This window comes from Juglans regia, chromosome 12 (assembly GCF_001411555.2).
Source record: "Juglans regia cultivar Chandler chromosome 12, Walnut 2.0, whole genome shotgun sequence".
NCBI classification, from domain to species: Eukaryota; Viridiplantae; Streptophyta; class Magnoliopsida; order Fagales; family Juglandaceae; genus Juglans; species Juglans regia.
The window spans coordinates 27,170,340-27,187,055 of record NC_049912.1 but is presented as its reverse complement, the minus strand read 5'-3'; the positions used below and the strand labels follow the sequence as shown (position 1 = coordinate 27,187,055).

Sequence of the window (16,716 nt, the reverse complement as noted above, 5' to 3'; positions counted from 1 at the left end):
TCTTGGCAATAAATTAATGATTAATTAAGTATTTCCTCTTCATATATAGTAAGTTTAAATACTTTAACATGGTATAGATCTGATTAATTAAAAAACTGAAAATTTATCTTCTTTTTGTTTGCTATGATTTGCACTAGACCGGATATTCTTAATGCGGTTAGAGTTAGTACAGCAACTGAAGATTGAAGAAGTTGTGAAATGAGTTCTTCGTATTAAAGAGGTGCTAGTTTGAGTATGTTTACGTGTTTGGGACTGGAGCATCAGATGGATCTTACATGGGAGAAATCCTTGTAAATTATTAATAGGATCTACATTTGGTTACTAATATGTAAAAGATTATGGTTTGGGAATGGTAATTATTTGAAATAGTTAAACAAGTTAAGGGTGTAGGCTCGTTTTTTAAGATTGTTGTAATTCGTGATTTTTTATCCTGTTCATGATAATGGTGAAAACCGTGCTACTCTTCGATTCGTTTGGATTGAGAGATGAGATAAAATAAGATAAAATAATTTTAGATGAATTGAATAAAATATTATTAAAATATTATTTTTTAATATTATTATTATTTTAAAATTTAAAAAAATTAAATTATTTATTATATTTTGTATAAAAATTTTAAAAAATTGTAATAATGAGATAAAATGAAACACTTTCTGAATCCAAACGGGACTATCAAATTGTTGGCATTGTCCAAAAGTAAATATGACGTTCGGCAGGCAAAACAAAAATGAAGAGTACTAGTTTTATCAATCTACTAGTGAGAATATTTCATGGTTGCGACAGCTTAATAAACCCTTGATTTACTAATGATTGTTGAGATTACAAATAAAATAATGCTTAATCTACAAAAAAAATTACAGAAAAAACTTAGTAGGCCCAGTTTTTTTATAAGGATTGGTGATGGTATGAGTTGAAGCCACCAAATTACTGCCTGAAAAATGTAAATTGGATCAAAGCAATATTATCTCAATCGCATTATAATGAAGGATACATCTCAAAGAGGCAGGCATACAAAATGGTAACTACCAACACCTAGAAAAGAGAATATACAATTAAGATTGATCGATACATGCCTTCAAAAAAGAAATAAAAGATTGTTCGCCTGCTCAGTACATAAATAAGATTGATTGATGGACTTCAACTCTCACCAATTGAAGCCCTTTTTCGGATTTGTGTAAACAGAAAAACCGTGTATAGCTTTGAAGTATGAATAAAAACTGCTGCAGCCTGCAGAGCCTGTCGCAACTTCAATTAAGCAGGAATCCGCTAGCTGCTGCTATGAACTAGATCTATTCTACAGACAGTTTTGTTTGTTATATATTGCATGAAAATGAACTGGTATTGGAATCTGTCGAAGAAGTCGCAATACTGGATGAGCTTGGAGAAGATACGTCAGGCGTTGTCAGCCTATATGCATGTGGGGGTTGAATTATTACCAGAATCGCATCTTTAGAGCCTTCGCAGGAAGGAGAAGTCGGCTACATGAGCACAAAAATGAATCTTAGTGCACATGACGGTTCAAGTTTTAAATGATGCATATACACATGAATCTCACCCAAGATGAACCTTTAAAAGGAAAGTAATGTTGTGAAAACTTAAGATTTATCATCCAAATTAGGATTCCTGGGTTTGCACCACTTACCACCCCAATGTGCCATCGATGTCTGCTAAAATCTCTGAAAGTTGCCGCATCCAGTTCCTGCAGCAACATGACTCAAATGATTGATGGATCCTTGATCCCTGGGATTTTACCCTGCCTTGGTGGGTGTGGGTTTTTGGATATTTTATGACATAGTACTAGCATGTGAAAGCATATAATATGTAGGGTAGATGGAAATGCTGACGTAATATAATACTGAAACGAAAGTGTGGATCAATCTCTGACATGATAATGTTATCACAGAGCTGAGTGAGAAACGCAATGTTGTTGTGTGTATTCAATATAAACTGTACTCGACAATTGCCAACATGCCTGCAGCATATCTTGCAAAATGGAAATTAAGCTACTGTGTTTCTTTGAAGCATGTTATTATCTTTTCAATGAAGTACCCGAAGTTTTATCTTTTTTGAAAGAAAAAAGGGTGATTTAGATATATCACTTTTGTGCATACATACATACATACATACATATATATATATGTATATATATTGGAACTTATAGCCAGTATTGATTGTTTGAAGTCCCGTTATTGATTATACACTGCCTACAAAAATAATATTGGTTTTACCCTGAATGAAGTAACAATTATGAATTGACTTCAAAGGATTATATTGAATGATTAATATGTGATTAAGATCAAATGATCTCAATGGGGAAGCCACTTGCCCACTAGTCTGGAACCTAAGCTTCTTGGAGTGCTCAACTCCAAAAAATTACTTACGATACTGTAGATGGGAGGGACCACATTCTCCCTTTTAGACTTCAAAGTTGGCATAACAGAGAAACGTGGTGTCATGTCTTGTGACCTGAAAGTCCACCTGTAGGAAACAGGAAAAGATAAATTAACAGTCACAAAACTCATATGGCTCGAGTACAAGCAAATAAAGGAGTTTCCCGGAATCAATGTGATATGATCCATAAGCTCATAAATCACTAAGAATTGGCAAGTTCCCTATTGAGCAAATATTCACAATATCAAGAAATTCATACATACCCAATATACATAAAGATGCAGAATTGTGCCCATTCTCGAACTAGCAAGCGAAGCCAGTAAGTTTCTGATGAGTCATCCAGGTTCATGTGTATCTGAAGAAAAAAATGCTTCTCAAGGTATGTCCTCACATATCTAGAATACAACTGTAATTTGAAAGTCAAATCAATACAAACATACCACAGTTTCTGCAATAGCTACTATCTGCATCACGCCCTGAAATTTTCTGTATAAAAACAGGAAAAAAAAAACAGCACTTCAAGTTTAAAATATATACTATTCTCTTGGAAACAGGTGACTTGTTACCTTGAAACACAAAATGGGTATAGCTTTTCTTTTCTTTTCTTTTGTATCTTCAGTACTTACTTGAACATTGTGTACTTTGTATAAACTGCATCATGCATTGTCTGAACATCCTCATCCTCTATGAAACTCAATTGTTCCCTTAATACAGACAGATTTTGTGATATATGGTGGAAAATCACATAGAATGATACAAGATAATTAAGAAGCAGAAGCACCTGTGCCATGATGAGTTAGAAAGCAATTAGTATCTTGGATGAAAAACTAGATACTCACTGAAAATCAGCCTTAGTTAGCAGATGCTGACAATATAGGAACATTATGGATTAACCAACCAAGAAACTCACTGTGAAGAAAGGTACAGAAGCTCTGTAACCAACAAGAGTCAAGTAAAAGACACAACCAAGTGCAGCAGTAGTACGGCGCTCAGTAACAGAAAGACGCTCACACATGATGCAGTAACCATGAGAAATGAGCAAAAAGGACACGAAACAAGCTGTCTGAAAGAGCACGGCAGTTACGTAGACCCCGAATGACATCCATAGAGAGCATACCTGAAGATTGAAGCAAGAATACCTGCAAGATCAATGCATTGAGATGTTGAGATTGTTTTTCTTATTGTCACTGGGTGTCCGAGAACAAAGTCCCAACTAATCCAAGGGCCATTCCAAGTCATCGAATAACCAAACATAAACTATGCATCACCTTACCCTTCATACCCATAATATTTATAATTCTTGCAGACTAAAATATGCTATAGACTCATAGAGGCTGCCTAAAGTATGCGCCTCACAAATTACATGTACTTCAGAAACTTTCTCATCGTCTTCCATATAACAACCACTTATTATGATTCATTATAAATCTTGATCTTTTATCCATTCCCTTAGGGCCTTGAAAAAAAAAAAACAAAATAAAATAAAAGAAAAGAAGGATAAAAAACCACGGGTCTACATATATAACTAAAATCATATACATACCAGAAGAGGAAAGACAGGGTGAGTTGCAGTGCTTTAATCAACGGAACAGAAGCGAGCAACCACTGCAAATTATTCGTCTGCTCTAGTATGACAACATCACAAAATGGAAAAATTACATTAAACCAGTAATAGCTTCAAAATCCAATAAAAGCATAGATTTCCAAGCGATTAATCTGAAAAACTCCTCAAAACTAAAATACAAGATACAAACCAAAATCAGGATATTTGTTGGTTCATAGCCCCATTGGGTTGAGAACCTATAAATTAAATATCTTTAAGCATAAGAATTCATTGACTGGGACCTTAGACAACAGAATTCCACACTTAACCTAGCACGACTTCGTTATTTGGCTTCATTACGGTGGCTATTGCATTTATGCAAACAAAATACCGTAAATAGAATAAAAACACCGCAAAACTAGTGGATCAAAATATTATTCGTCTCTATGTTCTAAGAAACAGACAGAAAAACCTTCAGAAACAAAAAAGAAAACGAATCCAAATTCATCGAACACTCAAAATTCATATATAATAAAAAAAATACAGTAAAACTAGACAAGTTTTCAACAGAATTTCGAAGAAAAGGACCTGAAAGTGGCGGTTTTTGTAGGTGTTCATTGTCCAAGAACAAGCAGAGACGAACCAAATCGACAAGAAGGCCAAGTAGAGAGAAGGGAGTGGCCGATAAGACTCGTCCAGCCCGATACGATACGTTTCAGCACTCGCCGGTACGCCCATTTTGAACGAAAGAGAGCCTCCGAACGGAGTTTGCTGGTTGGATGGGCAGCTTTTTAACTCCCAGTCTACGTTTATCGTGTGTTATCAGTTATGGGTTGGGCTCCCCTCACTGTGCGAATTTATATGCCCCGACACGTGTCTCTTTGCTTGTATTTTTTTAGTTTTTCATATTACGAATTAAAAAATACGACATCACATGAATCAAAATCAATTTTCTTCTAAAATTCCTTAGTTTTTAAATAATATAATCAAATCAAATTTGTAAAGAAAAACAATACGTAGCCTAGGCTGGGAAATCATATTTAAATGTTTTAACAACAAACATATTTAAAAAAATAATTTTATAAATTTACGTGATTTGAAATTATATGTTAGATTATAAAACTATTATTATTATAAAATAGATATAAAATTATATTAATTTATAAATTTATTTTTATAAAAATTCTCTTTCTATAAATTCTCTCTCCATTTTTTTCTAAAAAATGTTCTAAATTTTTTAAATTTAATCGGAACGGATGAGGTTAATGGCATAAGTGCATGACACGGTCATACAACAGAACCATTGCCCCAAAGACTGCTCATTTTCAGGCCAAATTTGTGAGGATCTTCAAAACCATCAAAAGATTATTTCCCACACATTTTTATGTTATATAATCACTCACACGTTTTCTTAAATTCAGAAGTAGCATTCTTTGCATGGTGGGGCGGTTTGGAATATTTTAATAGGGGAATATAATCATTCCATTTCAACAAGGACGTGAAGAGCACTTATAAATCCCACTTAAGGCAAAAATTAAGTAATTTCCTCGTATCATGTTAATATATAAAAATAATAATAACAATAATTAAGTAATATTATATATAATTTTAAAATGTATAAACCTCACATACTTCATTCGAAAAATATATGAAAAAAATATATGAAAGACTTTTGATTTAATTTGTAAAATTTAAATTTTAAAATTTATCTTTCTAATCAAATTATAACACATGAATTATGTATGGTGTACAGACTTTCAAATAAAATTATTATTTTCATAATAATTATAATGGAACGTAGGCATGATTTTGAATGATATCTATGAATAACCAAATCGAAGGCTTTTTAATGTGGGGGGTGCATGACCAACCACTATGCCATCGTATTAGGTGGCTGCTGCTGGCGGCTCTGGGTTGACCATCTTGAACACATAAAAAAAGTTTTGAAGAAATAATTATGGGCAGCTGCGTTTTAGATATGATAGTTGTAGTTGTCCAAAGACATGTTACATTAGGTGAGCAAACTCACTAGCAAAACTACTTTGCTTCAATCCCACTCCATTTTGAGAACGAATTTATTAAAAACGAAAAATGGATGTCATCATGAGTCCAACTCATGTATTAATTGCCATCTTGACTCGTCTGTTTGCACAAAATTTGGTTGAATTGGAGTGCTCGTCATAAATGGAATTTAATTATTATAAAAAATCTATTTGAAAGCTATTGTTAATTATTCTGTTAACATGTTAATTTTAAAGAAGATTGATAGTTATAATTGTGAGTGTATAAAAATTGTGCATTCATTTTCAAAAAAGTAAATAAATACATAATTCACATGGAAAAAAAATTAATTTTTTAATAATAAACCTTACTCTTTTTTTAAAATAACTGCAAAACACTTGCATACTTCATAACTGTATATAACATTACTTTGATTTAAATTTTTAAACTTCTCTTACGTATTAGTTGTTGTCGTGTCGACGATGTAGAGCATTTTCTATACTGATCTACTATTTCAATATATAAAATCAATGAAAAGGCAAATCAATTGTGTATAGGGTAGCTTGTTGGGTCGTGGATTTTATAAACACAAGGCATATTCCTATTCAAATTCTTTCAACATTGGGTTGATCTCTATATATGATGAATCATCCTCAATATTACACCTTTTCTAGTGTTTGGCATCGTGGACCAAATTCAAGAAACAGACATTTGCATGACAAATGTGTATAAACAAAAGGGAATTGCTCTGTCCTTTTCTAACGACCCAATGAATAAAAAAATAAGAATAGTGATATATATACTTACAATTTTATTTGCAATACTCATTTTGTTAGTTTTTGTTTTTCGAAATAAGTTTGAAATTTTGAATTTCATGATTTTCAGCATATCAATAACTAACATGTCATGTAAAGAAATAAGTTTTTTGTAAATATTTCTTAAATACATTTAGCATTTTTAAAAAAAGAAAGGACCCAATGACTTGAAATCCTTGATGTTTGGGAACCAAAATTTGTTACTTCCAAGTAAAGATCAATGCCAAGTACTTAAGAGTGCTTTGAAAATCATCTATATCGATATATATTCAACACTTCCACCACAAATCTTCATCAATGCCCCATAATCGAATTCAATGCCATTTTTTTGTTCTACTCAACATGCTTTGAGTGAATAATAAAAAAAAAAAAAAAAAAAACCAGATATTTGCATAGTTATGTGCATGATTTTCGATCGAAGAAGAATTCTCTAGGTCCATTAACCTTTTATGGCCCATAACTAGTGCGCTTATTGGACCATATCCTTTATGGGCTAAAGACTTTATCGTTTCAAACGCGGCGGGCAACAATTTTTGTTCACCTCATGGATGTAGGATTAGGTTGGGCCCGGCTTGGCCCAGTCGACCCTTGTTACAAATTACAAATGTTATGGGTCTTACGACTCTTACCAATTAAATCAACGATGAATGATGAAATAATATTTACTACTAAATATAATTTTTTTTTATAAGCTTAATGGTAATAATTAATGCTGTTTATAGTTGGTATAATAAGTAAGGATTAAGTTCTATGCAAATTCTTATCCGAACTTGATGATTAAAAGCAATAACTTAATAGTGGAGACCCAGAACTTTGTAGCCGTTAAAAGTAGTGCTCAACTATTATAAAGTGTGTTTCTCTTTCTGCTTTGGTAGCGGATGATGCCATTTTGGACCATTTTTGCAATCCAAAGTGCTTGGGCTAGTGTTTACTTTATAGAATGCTTAAAATCAATTAGACCCGTAAACTGATATCATTTTTATCTCGAGTAATAATACTATATATAGTAATGAGTTGCGTAAACGTCGTATATTTATTTTGAAAAATAAGTGAGTTTATTATAAAAAAATTATTTTTTTTTTTATGTAAATTTTATATTTATTATTATTTTTAAAAGATACGTGTGACATCATGATTATAAATATCATTTCATTTAAGAAATGATACTATGACTCTCAACTATGCTCACCAAGTGTGCTACTCATATATTTTAGTTTTTTTTCTTAATGATTAATAAAGTATCTAATAGTGAATTTGTATTTTATTTTTTATTTTTTCTTGATGATTAAAGATGTTTAAGAAAATCATTCGTATTAGTGTGCATATTTGGAGTGCACCCTAGCATTGTCATTTCATTTATATGTTGGAAAATGATTCTCTTACAACTCTCCTGCATCTATTTTACAACTCTATATGAAATTGATGGTAGTTTTGTAAATTTGAACTTTTTTTTAATGAAATGGCACGATTGTATTGGTTGATTATAAAATGAGTTGTAAAAAAATTGTAGGTGTATCATCACTCAATAATGATAGGCTTATTACCTCTTGCCACTCGTTTACTATTTTATAATTTATTTGAAATTTTTATTTTTTATTTTCTTTCAATTATTTTTTTAACATCCTTAATCATTAAAAAAAAATTAAAGAAATATACAATTTCATTAATAGTCACTTCCTTAACCATAAAAAAAAAAATAATAATAATAAACAAATGATAAAAAGTAATAAACCTACCATTATTCTTTATAAATACAATCGAGACCGAACAAAACAAAAAAAGAAAATGCTTTTTCCACATAAGGTAGTCATCGATGGTGTCCACCGAGATTCTATTTATTTATTTTTAGTTAATGATTAAGTAAATATTTTTAAATGAATATGCAATTTTTTTTAAATATTCAAATAGTTTTAAAAAATGGTGAAAGTGAAAAAAAAATAAAAAAAAAAATAACTGAACGGCAGCGAAATCGTCTGTGAACGCAGCAACGTCCAACAAAAAAGCCACACACACACGCGCGACTTCCTTTTTGTTCTTGGGACGTGAGCCCCTGTGAATCAAAGGATCTTGTCCGTACCAAATTTGGGGGGTGGTGGTGAAGAGGTAAATCCAAAATAGACTAATTTTTATACGCAAAGTCCCACGTAGACTATAATTTGACTGTATTGAATTTCTTTTACTGCCTTTTTCCTCTGAAATATTAAACTTCATTGATAAACTTGTATAAACTGCAATAAAGTAGAGCATAAATAGCATTATAAACTGCAATATTAAAACTAACACTTAGTAGAACTTGGTAGAGCGTAAGTAGCACTAAGAAATTAATCTAACACTTGGTATCGATAATCATTTCTTACGTAATATTTCATAAAATTATTATATTCTCAAGTTGGTAAGAAGAACATATCATCCAAGAGTTTAATGACATGATAACATATGATTTGGTTCTGCAAATAAAAAACTTAGGTTCGAAATCTCTCACACTCCTTGTATAAAAAGGAGTAGTAAGAATTAATTTATAAGATTTAAATTTTAAAAATTAGATTTTAAATCAAATTATGTCATGCAATTAGCATTTTACTAGATGTGCTTTAGAATCTACACACCAATTTGAGAATATATTTTTTCTTCCATAATTACTAACTCTTTATTTATTTTATTTTGAAAGATCCTAAACCTACTTATTAATCCTACTAAAAAAATAAGCATCTTTCGAATATTCAAAATTTTACTTTGCGCCTTACTTGTTTAATATAAAAAATTAAACCTTTATCAAATCATGCTCTTCTATGCAATTTGTAAGATTAAACCATTATTGTTTTTTTTCATAATCTTCGTCATCCATATTTACATAAAGTATAAAATAAAGTCATTCAAAAAAAAATTAATTAACTTAAATGCATATAGATTCAATTATGATAATGTCAACAATAAATGAATAAGATATTTAATAGAGAATTAGGTTGCGTTTGGATGTTGAATTGAGTTAAGTTGAGTTGAGATGTGAGTTGAAAATTGAATAAAATATTATTAGACTATTATTTTTTAATATTATTATTATTTTAGGATTTGAAAAAGTTGAATTGTTTATTATATTTTGTGTTGGAATTTGAAAAAATTGTAATGATTAGATAAGATGAGTTGAGATGAGTTTAGGATCCAAACGTACCCTACTTTAACCATAAACAGATTATACAAAAATAAACTTACAAATTAATGTAGCTTAATACAATACGTCAGATTGTAAAATTATTTTTATTATAAAATAAATATAACGGATCACATGAAATCACATAAATTTATAGGTTTATTTGTTTATATTCTCTTTATGTATATAACACTTATCTATTTAATATGATAGAATATTGTTTAAAAATATTTTTAAATTTTAAATAGCGACCAAAGTGGGAAAGGAAAAAAAAAATCCGCATATTCTAGAATCATTATACGCGTACGACGAAAATGAGGTTTGGACTTTTGAGCCAAAAAATAACGGGCAAAAGGAAACCGACCCTTAACGGACACAAGAAGGGAAACTTCAAACGTGGCCTAACGAGGTTACAGAGAAACTTATTTATTGAACGTTGCTCTTTGCTAAGTGGGCCCGACTATACTACAGATGACCCATTCTTCCATGGACCCCACATTGCAGCCTACACGTTCCAATCTCTCCGTATGAAAAGCCTCGTACTCCTTTTTATTTTTCTTTTTATTTTATCTTGATATGCATATAAGAAAAAATATTGACATCAGCCAAAACACACCTTACTTAATTTTAAATGAAATGACCAAAAATTTTCTACAAAAAAATTCACTTTTTCTCTCATTTCACATATTTCAAATTATTTTTACTTCATCTTTCCTCCCGCGTCGCCCATCGCCGATCCTCCCCCCTTGCCCATCACCTCCTCTCAACCCCGCCACCCGTGTCACCCAAGGCCCCCCCGTATGTCGCCCATCCTCTCGCCCCACCCCCATCCCCACCACTGCGTTGCCCATCCTCTCCCCCTCCCCCTCCCCCCCCCCACCCCCACGTCACCCATTATCTTCTACATCCCCCTGTGTTGCCCATCTTTACGAGATTTGAAAGAGGTGGTCATGGGGAGGCTACAGCAGAGCTGGTGGTGCCGTCAACTATTGAGGTGGCAGTATGGTGGTGGAGGTGCAGATTTGGCCGTGAGGGAGAGGGCATGTGAGGGAGAGAGGAAGATCAGTGTGGGCTAGGGAAGGAGGGTATGGCCGATGGGTGGAGGTCCGGCGTGCTTGTGGGCAACGACGTGCGGTTGTAGGTGCCGGAATGTGAGCCGCGACGTGGGGAAACTATGTAGAGAGAGAGGGCGTGTGTGTGAGGGATCTGGGTTGCAACAGGGAGAAGGAAGGGCTTGGTGGTGGTGGTGGGAGGCCCAATCGACGGCGGCGGGTCTGGGCTGCAACGGGGACACGTGTGAAAATAGAGAAACGGGAAGGAGAGGGGTAGGGGCTGCGAGGATGTGTTTTAAGAAGAGAAAAAAAAAAACCAGATTGCCACATAGGGTGTGCAAAATTGCACACCACTACAATGACTGATCCCTATCAAAATTCTACCTATAAAACTGGCAAATATGTCATTTTATGTTTGGCGTATTATTTTTATTTTTCATATCAATATATAAATAAGGTCTTCTTTTATAATTATTTTTTCCCGTAAAAAAATTTGATATTTTGAGATGGAGTCTTGAAGCTAAATTCTCTGTTTTTCATCGAGAGAGAACAAAAACATCAGAGTTCGCTTTTGTAGGAGCATATTATCAACTGTTCATCCCTCTTTTTTTTCTTGCAGCGACCCCCTAACCATCACTCTCCTTCTCTCTATCCCTCTCTCTTTCGCTCTCGAGCTTTTTGCAGGGTGACATCAGTGTGTGTATATATATATACACACACATCTAGCCCCGTCAGTATTGTGTATCGTATGGTTCTCAAAAGAATCGTCAAACCAGGTCTTTCCTACAATGGCGGAAACGAACAACTCAGAATCTGCAAGCAACAGCGTCTCACTCAAAGCTTCGCCGTCCACCCCCTCTTCTTCCAACTCTTCCAAAATACCTAATCCCCAATCCCCAGAGCAGGGAGCACCAAAAAGACCCAGATACTGTAGCAAACACCCGGTCTACCGGGGCGTCCGAATGCGGAGCTGGGGCAAGTGGGTGTCCGAAATCCGCGAGCCCCGCAAGAAATCCCGTATTTGGCTCGGCACGTTTGCCACCCCTGAAATGGCCGCACGAGCGCACGACGTAGCTGCCCTGAGCATCAAAGGTAACTCGGCTGTGTTGAACTTTCCCCATCTTTCTCATGACCTGCCTCGACCGCTATCATCGAGACCGGAAGACATTCAGGCCGCCGCAACTAAAGCCGCAGCCATGGTCCAGTTTGATTCAGAGTGCTCCTCGTCATTGTCATCGTCATCGTCGTCGTCAGAGAGTTCAGAATCCGAGGAGCTGAGTGAGATTGTGGAGTTGCCGAATATAGAAGGGAGTTTTGACTCTACCGAGTCACGTACAGACTTCATACTGGTTGACTCGGTTGATGGGTGGGTGTATGATCCGGCGTTGGGGCTAGAGGGAGCTGAACTTTGTTGGGATTTCTGTGATCAGATTCTGGCGTTGGAGAGTTTGGTTCCGGACAACTTCGAAGGTCTGGTGTGCGATTAATGGCTAATTAAGTTGGTGTGGTGTGGTGTGCCTTTCATTTTGTTTTTCTTTTTTACAAATTATTAGCTACTTTTCTTAACTCGATCATCACGTCGATTGTAATATATAATAAATCCACACATTTAAAAGAATTATTTATCTTCTTCTTCTAATTAGTTGGAATATTCTTTTGAAATTTAATAATAGATAATTAAAAAAAAAAAAGGCCTGCATTGATGTTTACTTCAAGTCTTCAATGGTTCCATCTTGTTCTTGCCCCCTAATTTGATTGGTAATTTCTGTTCAAGATTTTCTTCCTTCTTTACCTTTACTCCTTTCCAAAAGAAAGGGCAAAAGATTTTGCAACTTTGTTGTTGGAAAATAAACAGTATTCATGCACGGATGCTTTTCCTAATACATGATTCAGATGGTTTTGGTCTGTGTCCTCCTGCAAGCACTATGCATCAGGTGATGTCCCAAGTACTGATATTGGATAAAGGACTCGTTTTCTCAAAACTTCTTAACCTATCTCATCTTATTTCATCTAATTATTATAATTTTTTTAAATTTCTATATAAAATAAAATAAACAATTCAACTTTTACAAATTTTAAAATAAAAATAATATTAAAAAAATATATTTTAATAATATTTTATTTAATTTTCAACTTTCATCTCATCTCTTCTCATCTACAAAAACAAACCAGCTAACCTTATGTTTGTTTATAATCTCAATCAGATTCAAGGTTCCAATTAATGTTGACTTGCCATTGCCTATGAGGGCCCATGTTTCCCATCCCACCACTAATTCTTTGAAATGATATATATGTATGTATGTATGTACACATACATACATACATACATACATATAGACCCTTTTGTGCAACCCAATTATTGTTCATCGTGCTATCACCATACCACTTTCAATTGGGTGTTCCAGTGGTGCAATCATCTCCACATATAGCCATAATTATGAGAATCATCATCTTTGTCCTCACAGTCTCTTTTCTTGGCTTCATCTTACTTTTACATTATCTCCACCTCCTTTTGTGTTCTAAGGCTGAATTTCGGTTCTTGGTTTATTCCTTTCTATAATTTGTTTTATTCTATTTTGCTTGACTATTAATGTTATTCATCATTCTATTAGCAATCAGTTATGTTATCGTATCAACCATTTAATATTAAATTGAAAAGATAATGAAAAATGGTTAAACAAATGATCACGAATGTTATTTTTTTTAATTCATGTATGATGTACCGTTGCATGGTTTTCAAATTATGTTATGAATTCATACGACGACGACATCATATATGCAAACAAAATTGAATGAGATGCAGCATTTTATAAGTGGAAGCCAAATGGAGAGACAGAAATAACGAACCATTTGGACTGGTTTGATTATATAAAATAAAATTATTTCATCTCATCTTATCTCATATAATCATTATAATTTTTTCAAATTCACATATAAAATATAATAAATTATTTAATTTTTAACAAAATACCTCGTATAACCAAACGAAACATAACAAGAACTTCTGACGCCATCTGGAATTCCCACATCTCAAAAAAGAAATTATTTACAGACTAGATATAAATCTGAAAATTAAGTAAAGTATACTGTTTTCCTCTTGATCAAGAACTAACTAATTCGAGCCATATTAATTTTTTCAACTGGTAATAAGTTAAGAAGGTTGTGTGTAAGTTAAACCCCATTGATGATCCTGCAAAATCAATGAAAAGTTCAGTGTACTTGCTGGAGTTTCTGCAAAAAGATAGAGTACGACATGGGAAAGTACTCAGTGACCTTAATTCCAAGAATTTGATCGCGGAATGAGCATTTCACTATTTATAAATTAAGCCGTAGGAAATTAATTAGCCAATGCTTGCAACTTTCCAAGAATTTACGCTAACATGTTTCAATTAATGCCTCTTGATCATGTAAATCTCTTTAAATTGATCTTATTCGAATCTGAAGATTTCAAGAAGAGGAAGGGAGAGAAACAAACGCGTGATCAAAGTACTAGACCCTGCAATATTTATTTAATTCAAAAAAGGATAATAATAAATATTGTAGGACCAATTCATGTATATATGATCTATACTTTCACTTTGATTTGGGTTTGGGTTTGGGTTTGGGTTTGTCTATACTACTTACTGATGATCAGCGACCAAATCATGAAGTCATCGTTCTAATCTACTTACTCAAATATTGTCTTATTTCCTCTCTTTTTATTAGTACGTCATCTTTTCTCGAAAAGCTTGGTAGTTTGTACTAACTCAATAAAGAAAAGGTTAATTGCCTAAGTACTCAAACAACTCGGAAAAGAAAAGCTTTAGATCAACATTCTCAGTACTCTAACTACTAGATGTATTGATTAGTGATTATCTGGATTCAAAGGATAATATTGATACCCTTATTACTTTCTGCTATTCTTTTACTATTTTTTTATCTTTTACTTAATAGTTAAGAAAATGACTATTAATAAAATTGTATATTTTTTAATTCCTTTTTAATAATTAAAGATGTTAGTTAAAACAATATTTAAAAGAGAATAATAAAAAAAATAAAAATTTCAAATATATTGTAGAGTAATAAAGAGATGATAGGAACCTATCATAATTATCTGTATTCAAAAGCATAACTGCACGTGTTTGGACAACATGAAATCACTTGCTCGATGATCAGATGATTATAAAATTGGCTTTGGGCTGATTGTCAAATAAAAAAAAAATATAAACTTTAGCTAAAGAAACAAGGTCTTAACAAATAATTAGCAGAAGTCAATTAGAAATAGGCTAATTTTGGGCTGTTTTTAGGAAGTTATTGATTATTAAACAGAGCATTGTCACCAAGCTGACATAAGCTGTGCCAAGCTCAAGTTTTCACCAATCATCATGTCATTGATGCAATTCAATGGACAATTTCTCTACTCTTTTTTATTATTAATTAAGATCATATTATATGAACAGAATCACATCTTTGTGTTTAAAATTACATTTCTGCTACGGGCAGGGGACTTGGCACAGGAATTGTGCACACCTGCCATGTCAACTATATATAACTAAAGAGATAAAAAAGAAAATGGAAGATGAAAGAAAATACGAAAAGCCTTTTCTCTCCCCTCCTATCAATGGAAGCTCTAAACTACCACCACCACCAATCTCTTAACCATTATTGCGTTTCTTAATCATCCTATGAAAAAAGTTGATGAACTTGAGAGGAAGAAGAGTACTCTTTCTTCGACTTGGAAAATATTGTTTATGATTCTGATGGCAAGAAACACAAAACTGATGCTGACCCAAAAACAAACAATCACAAAGAAAACAAAACCATGCTCGAGTCTGCAAAGAACGCCACCGCAACTCGGCCAAAAAAGTCGGCTTCAACTCCTTGGAGCCAACCCTCTCTCTGTCTCCTAATGATCCTATTTCTAGAAGAAAAATCCTCCCAATTGAGCCGAGCTCCAAGCCTCAATGATCGCTCTGTTAAAATCTTCTCCCAGATTCCAAGTTCTTATGTTCAAGAGGCCAAAGTCAGAGTCAATGCCAACATCAAAAACAGAGAAAACAAAGTCTAAAAGCTTTTCCATGGACACCCAGAAGCAGAACAAGCAAGAAAGCAAGACCTTTTTCACAGTGAAGCTCGGGGTAGATGAAACTCCAAGCAGCTCACCATTCAAGAGAGCAAACAGTTTGAGAAAAGCTGAAAGCAAGCTACAAGACCACCAAATCTCACAAGGCTTAAGAACAAAGCGATTCTCAAAGGATGTGATACAAAAATACTTGAACCTAATCAAACATTTGTACTTGTCTCAAAAAGATACAACAAAAAATTAAAGTTTCCCGAAGTGTTATCCGCACCTTCCCTGTCGTCTTCTCTGGTGACAATGGCTTTGCCTAAGAAGAAGCACTTGAGGAAGAACAAATCACCATTTGTGGCAATCAGAGTGACAGAGCCAATAAATAGGAGAGACGATGGAGGAGAATCGATGAGGGAGATGAAAGAAGGAAACCGAAAATGGAAGAGTGAGTGAAACGCACAGTATGAAACGCACCACATCCATCCTAATGAAACGCACTGCATTATTTTCCACTAGATTCGCCAGCTTTTCGTGCGCAATCCCTGCGCCAAATATCCTGCATCCATCATGTTCCTTAAAATTATATCCTAGATCAACTTCGGATAGACCCCAAATAGTAAATACCAGCTTATAGTAAATATCCATCATCCATCATTTTCCATTATTTCAAGTCTGTTTGTCGGTGGTGATCAGTCCAATTTTTTGGACTTCTTTAT

General features: G+C 33.6%; 2 protein-coding genes across 2 annotated transcripts; one reads left to right on the top strand and one right to left on the bottom strand.

Annotated features, from left to right (window-relative positions):
- Positions 1-945: 945 nt before the first annotated feature.
- On the bottom strand, positions 946-4,766 carry LOC109007850. The gene is made up of 9 exons (XM_018987714.2): positions 4,523-4,766; positions 3,935-4,011; positions 3,302-3,530; positions 3,018-3,172; positions 2,832-2,877; positions 2,655-2,746; positions 2,382-2,478; positions 1,643-1,699; positions 946-1,478 (listed from the first exon to the last, which is right to left on the bottom strand). The coding sequence occupies exons 1-9, from the start codon at positions 4,670-4,672 to the stop codon at positions 1,314-1,316; spliced, it is 1,068 nt and encodes a 355-aa protein (XP_018843259.1). The 5' UTR covers positions 4,673-4,766; the 3' UTR covers positions 946-1,313.
- A 6,703-nt stretch (positions 4,767-11,469) lies between these two features.
- LOC109007851 (dehydration-responsive element-binding protein 3-like) lies at positions 11,470-12,583 on the top strand. The gene has a single exon (XM_018987715.2). It carries the CDS (start codon positions 11,739-11,741, stop codon positions 12,435-12,437), a length of 699 nt encoding a protein of 232 aa, XP_018843260.2. The 5' UTR covers positions 11,470-11,738; the 3' UTR covers positions 12,438-12,583.
- Positions 12,584-16,716: the final 4,133 nt, after the last annotated feature.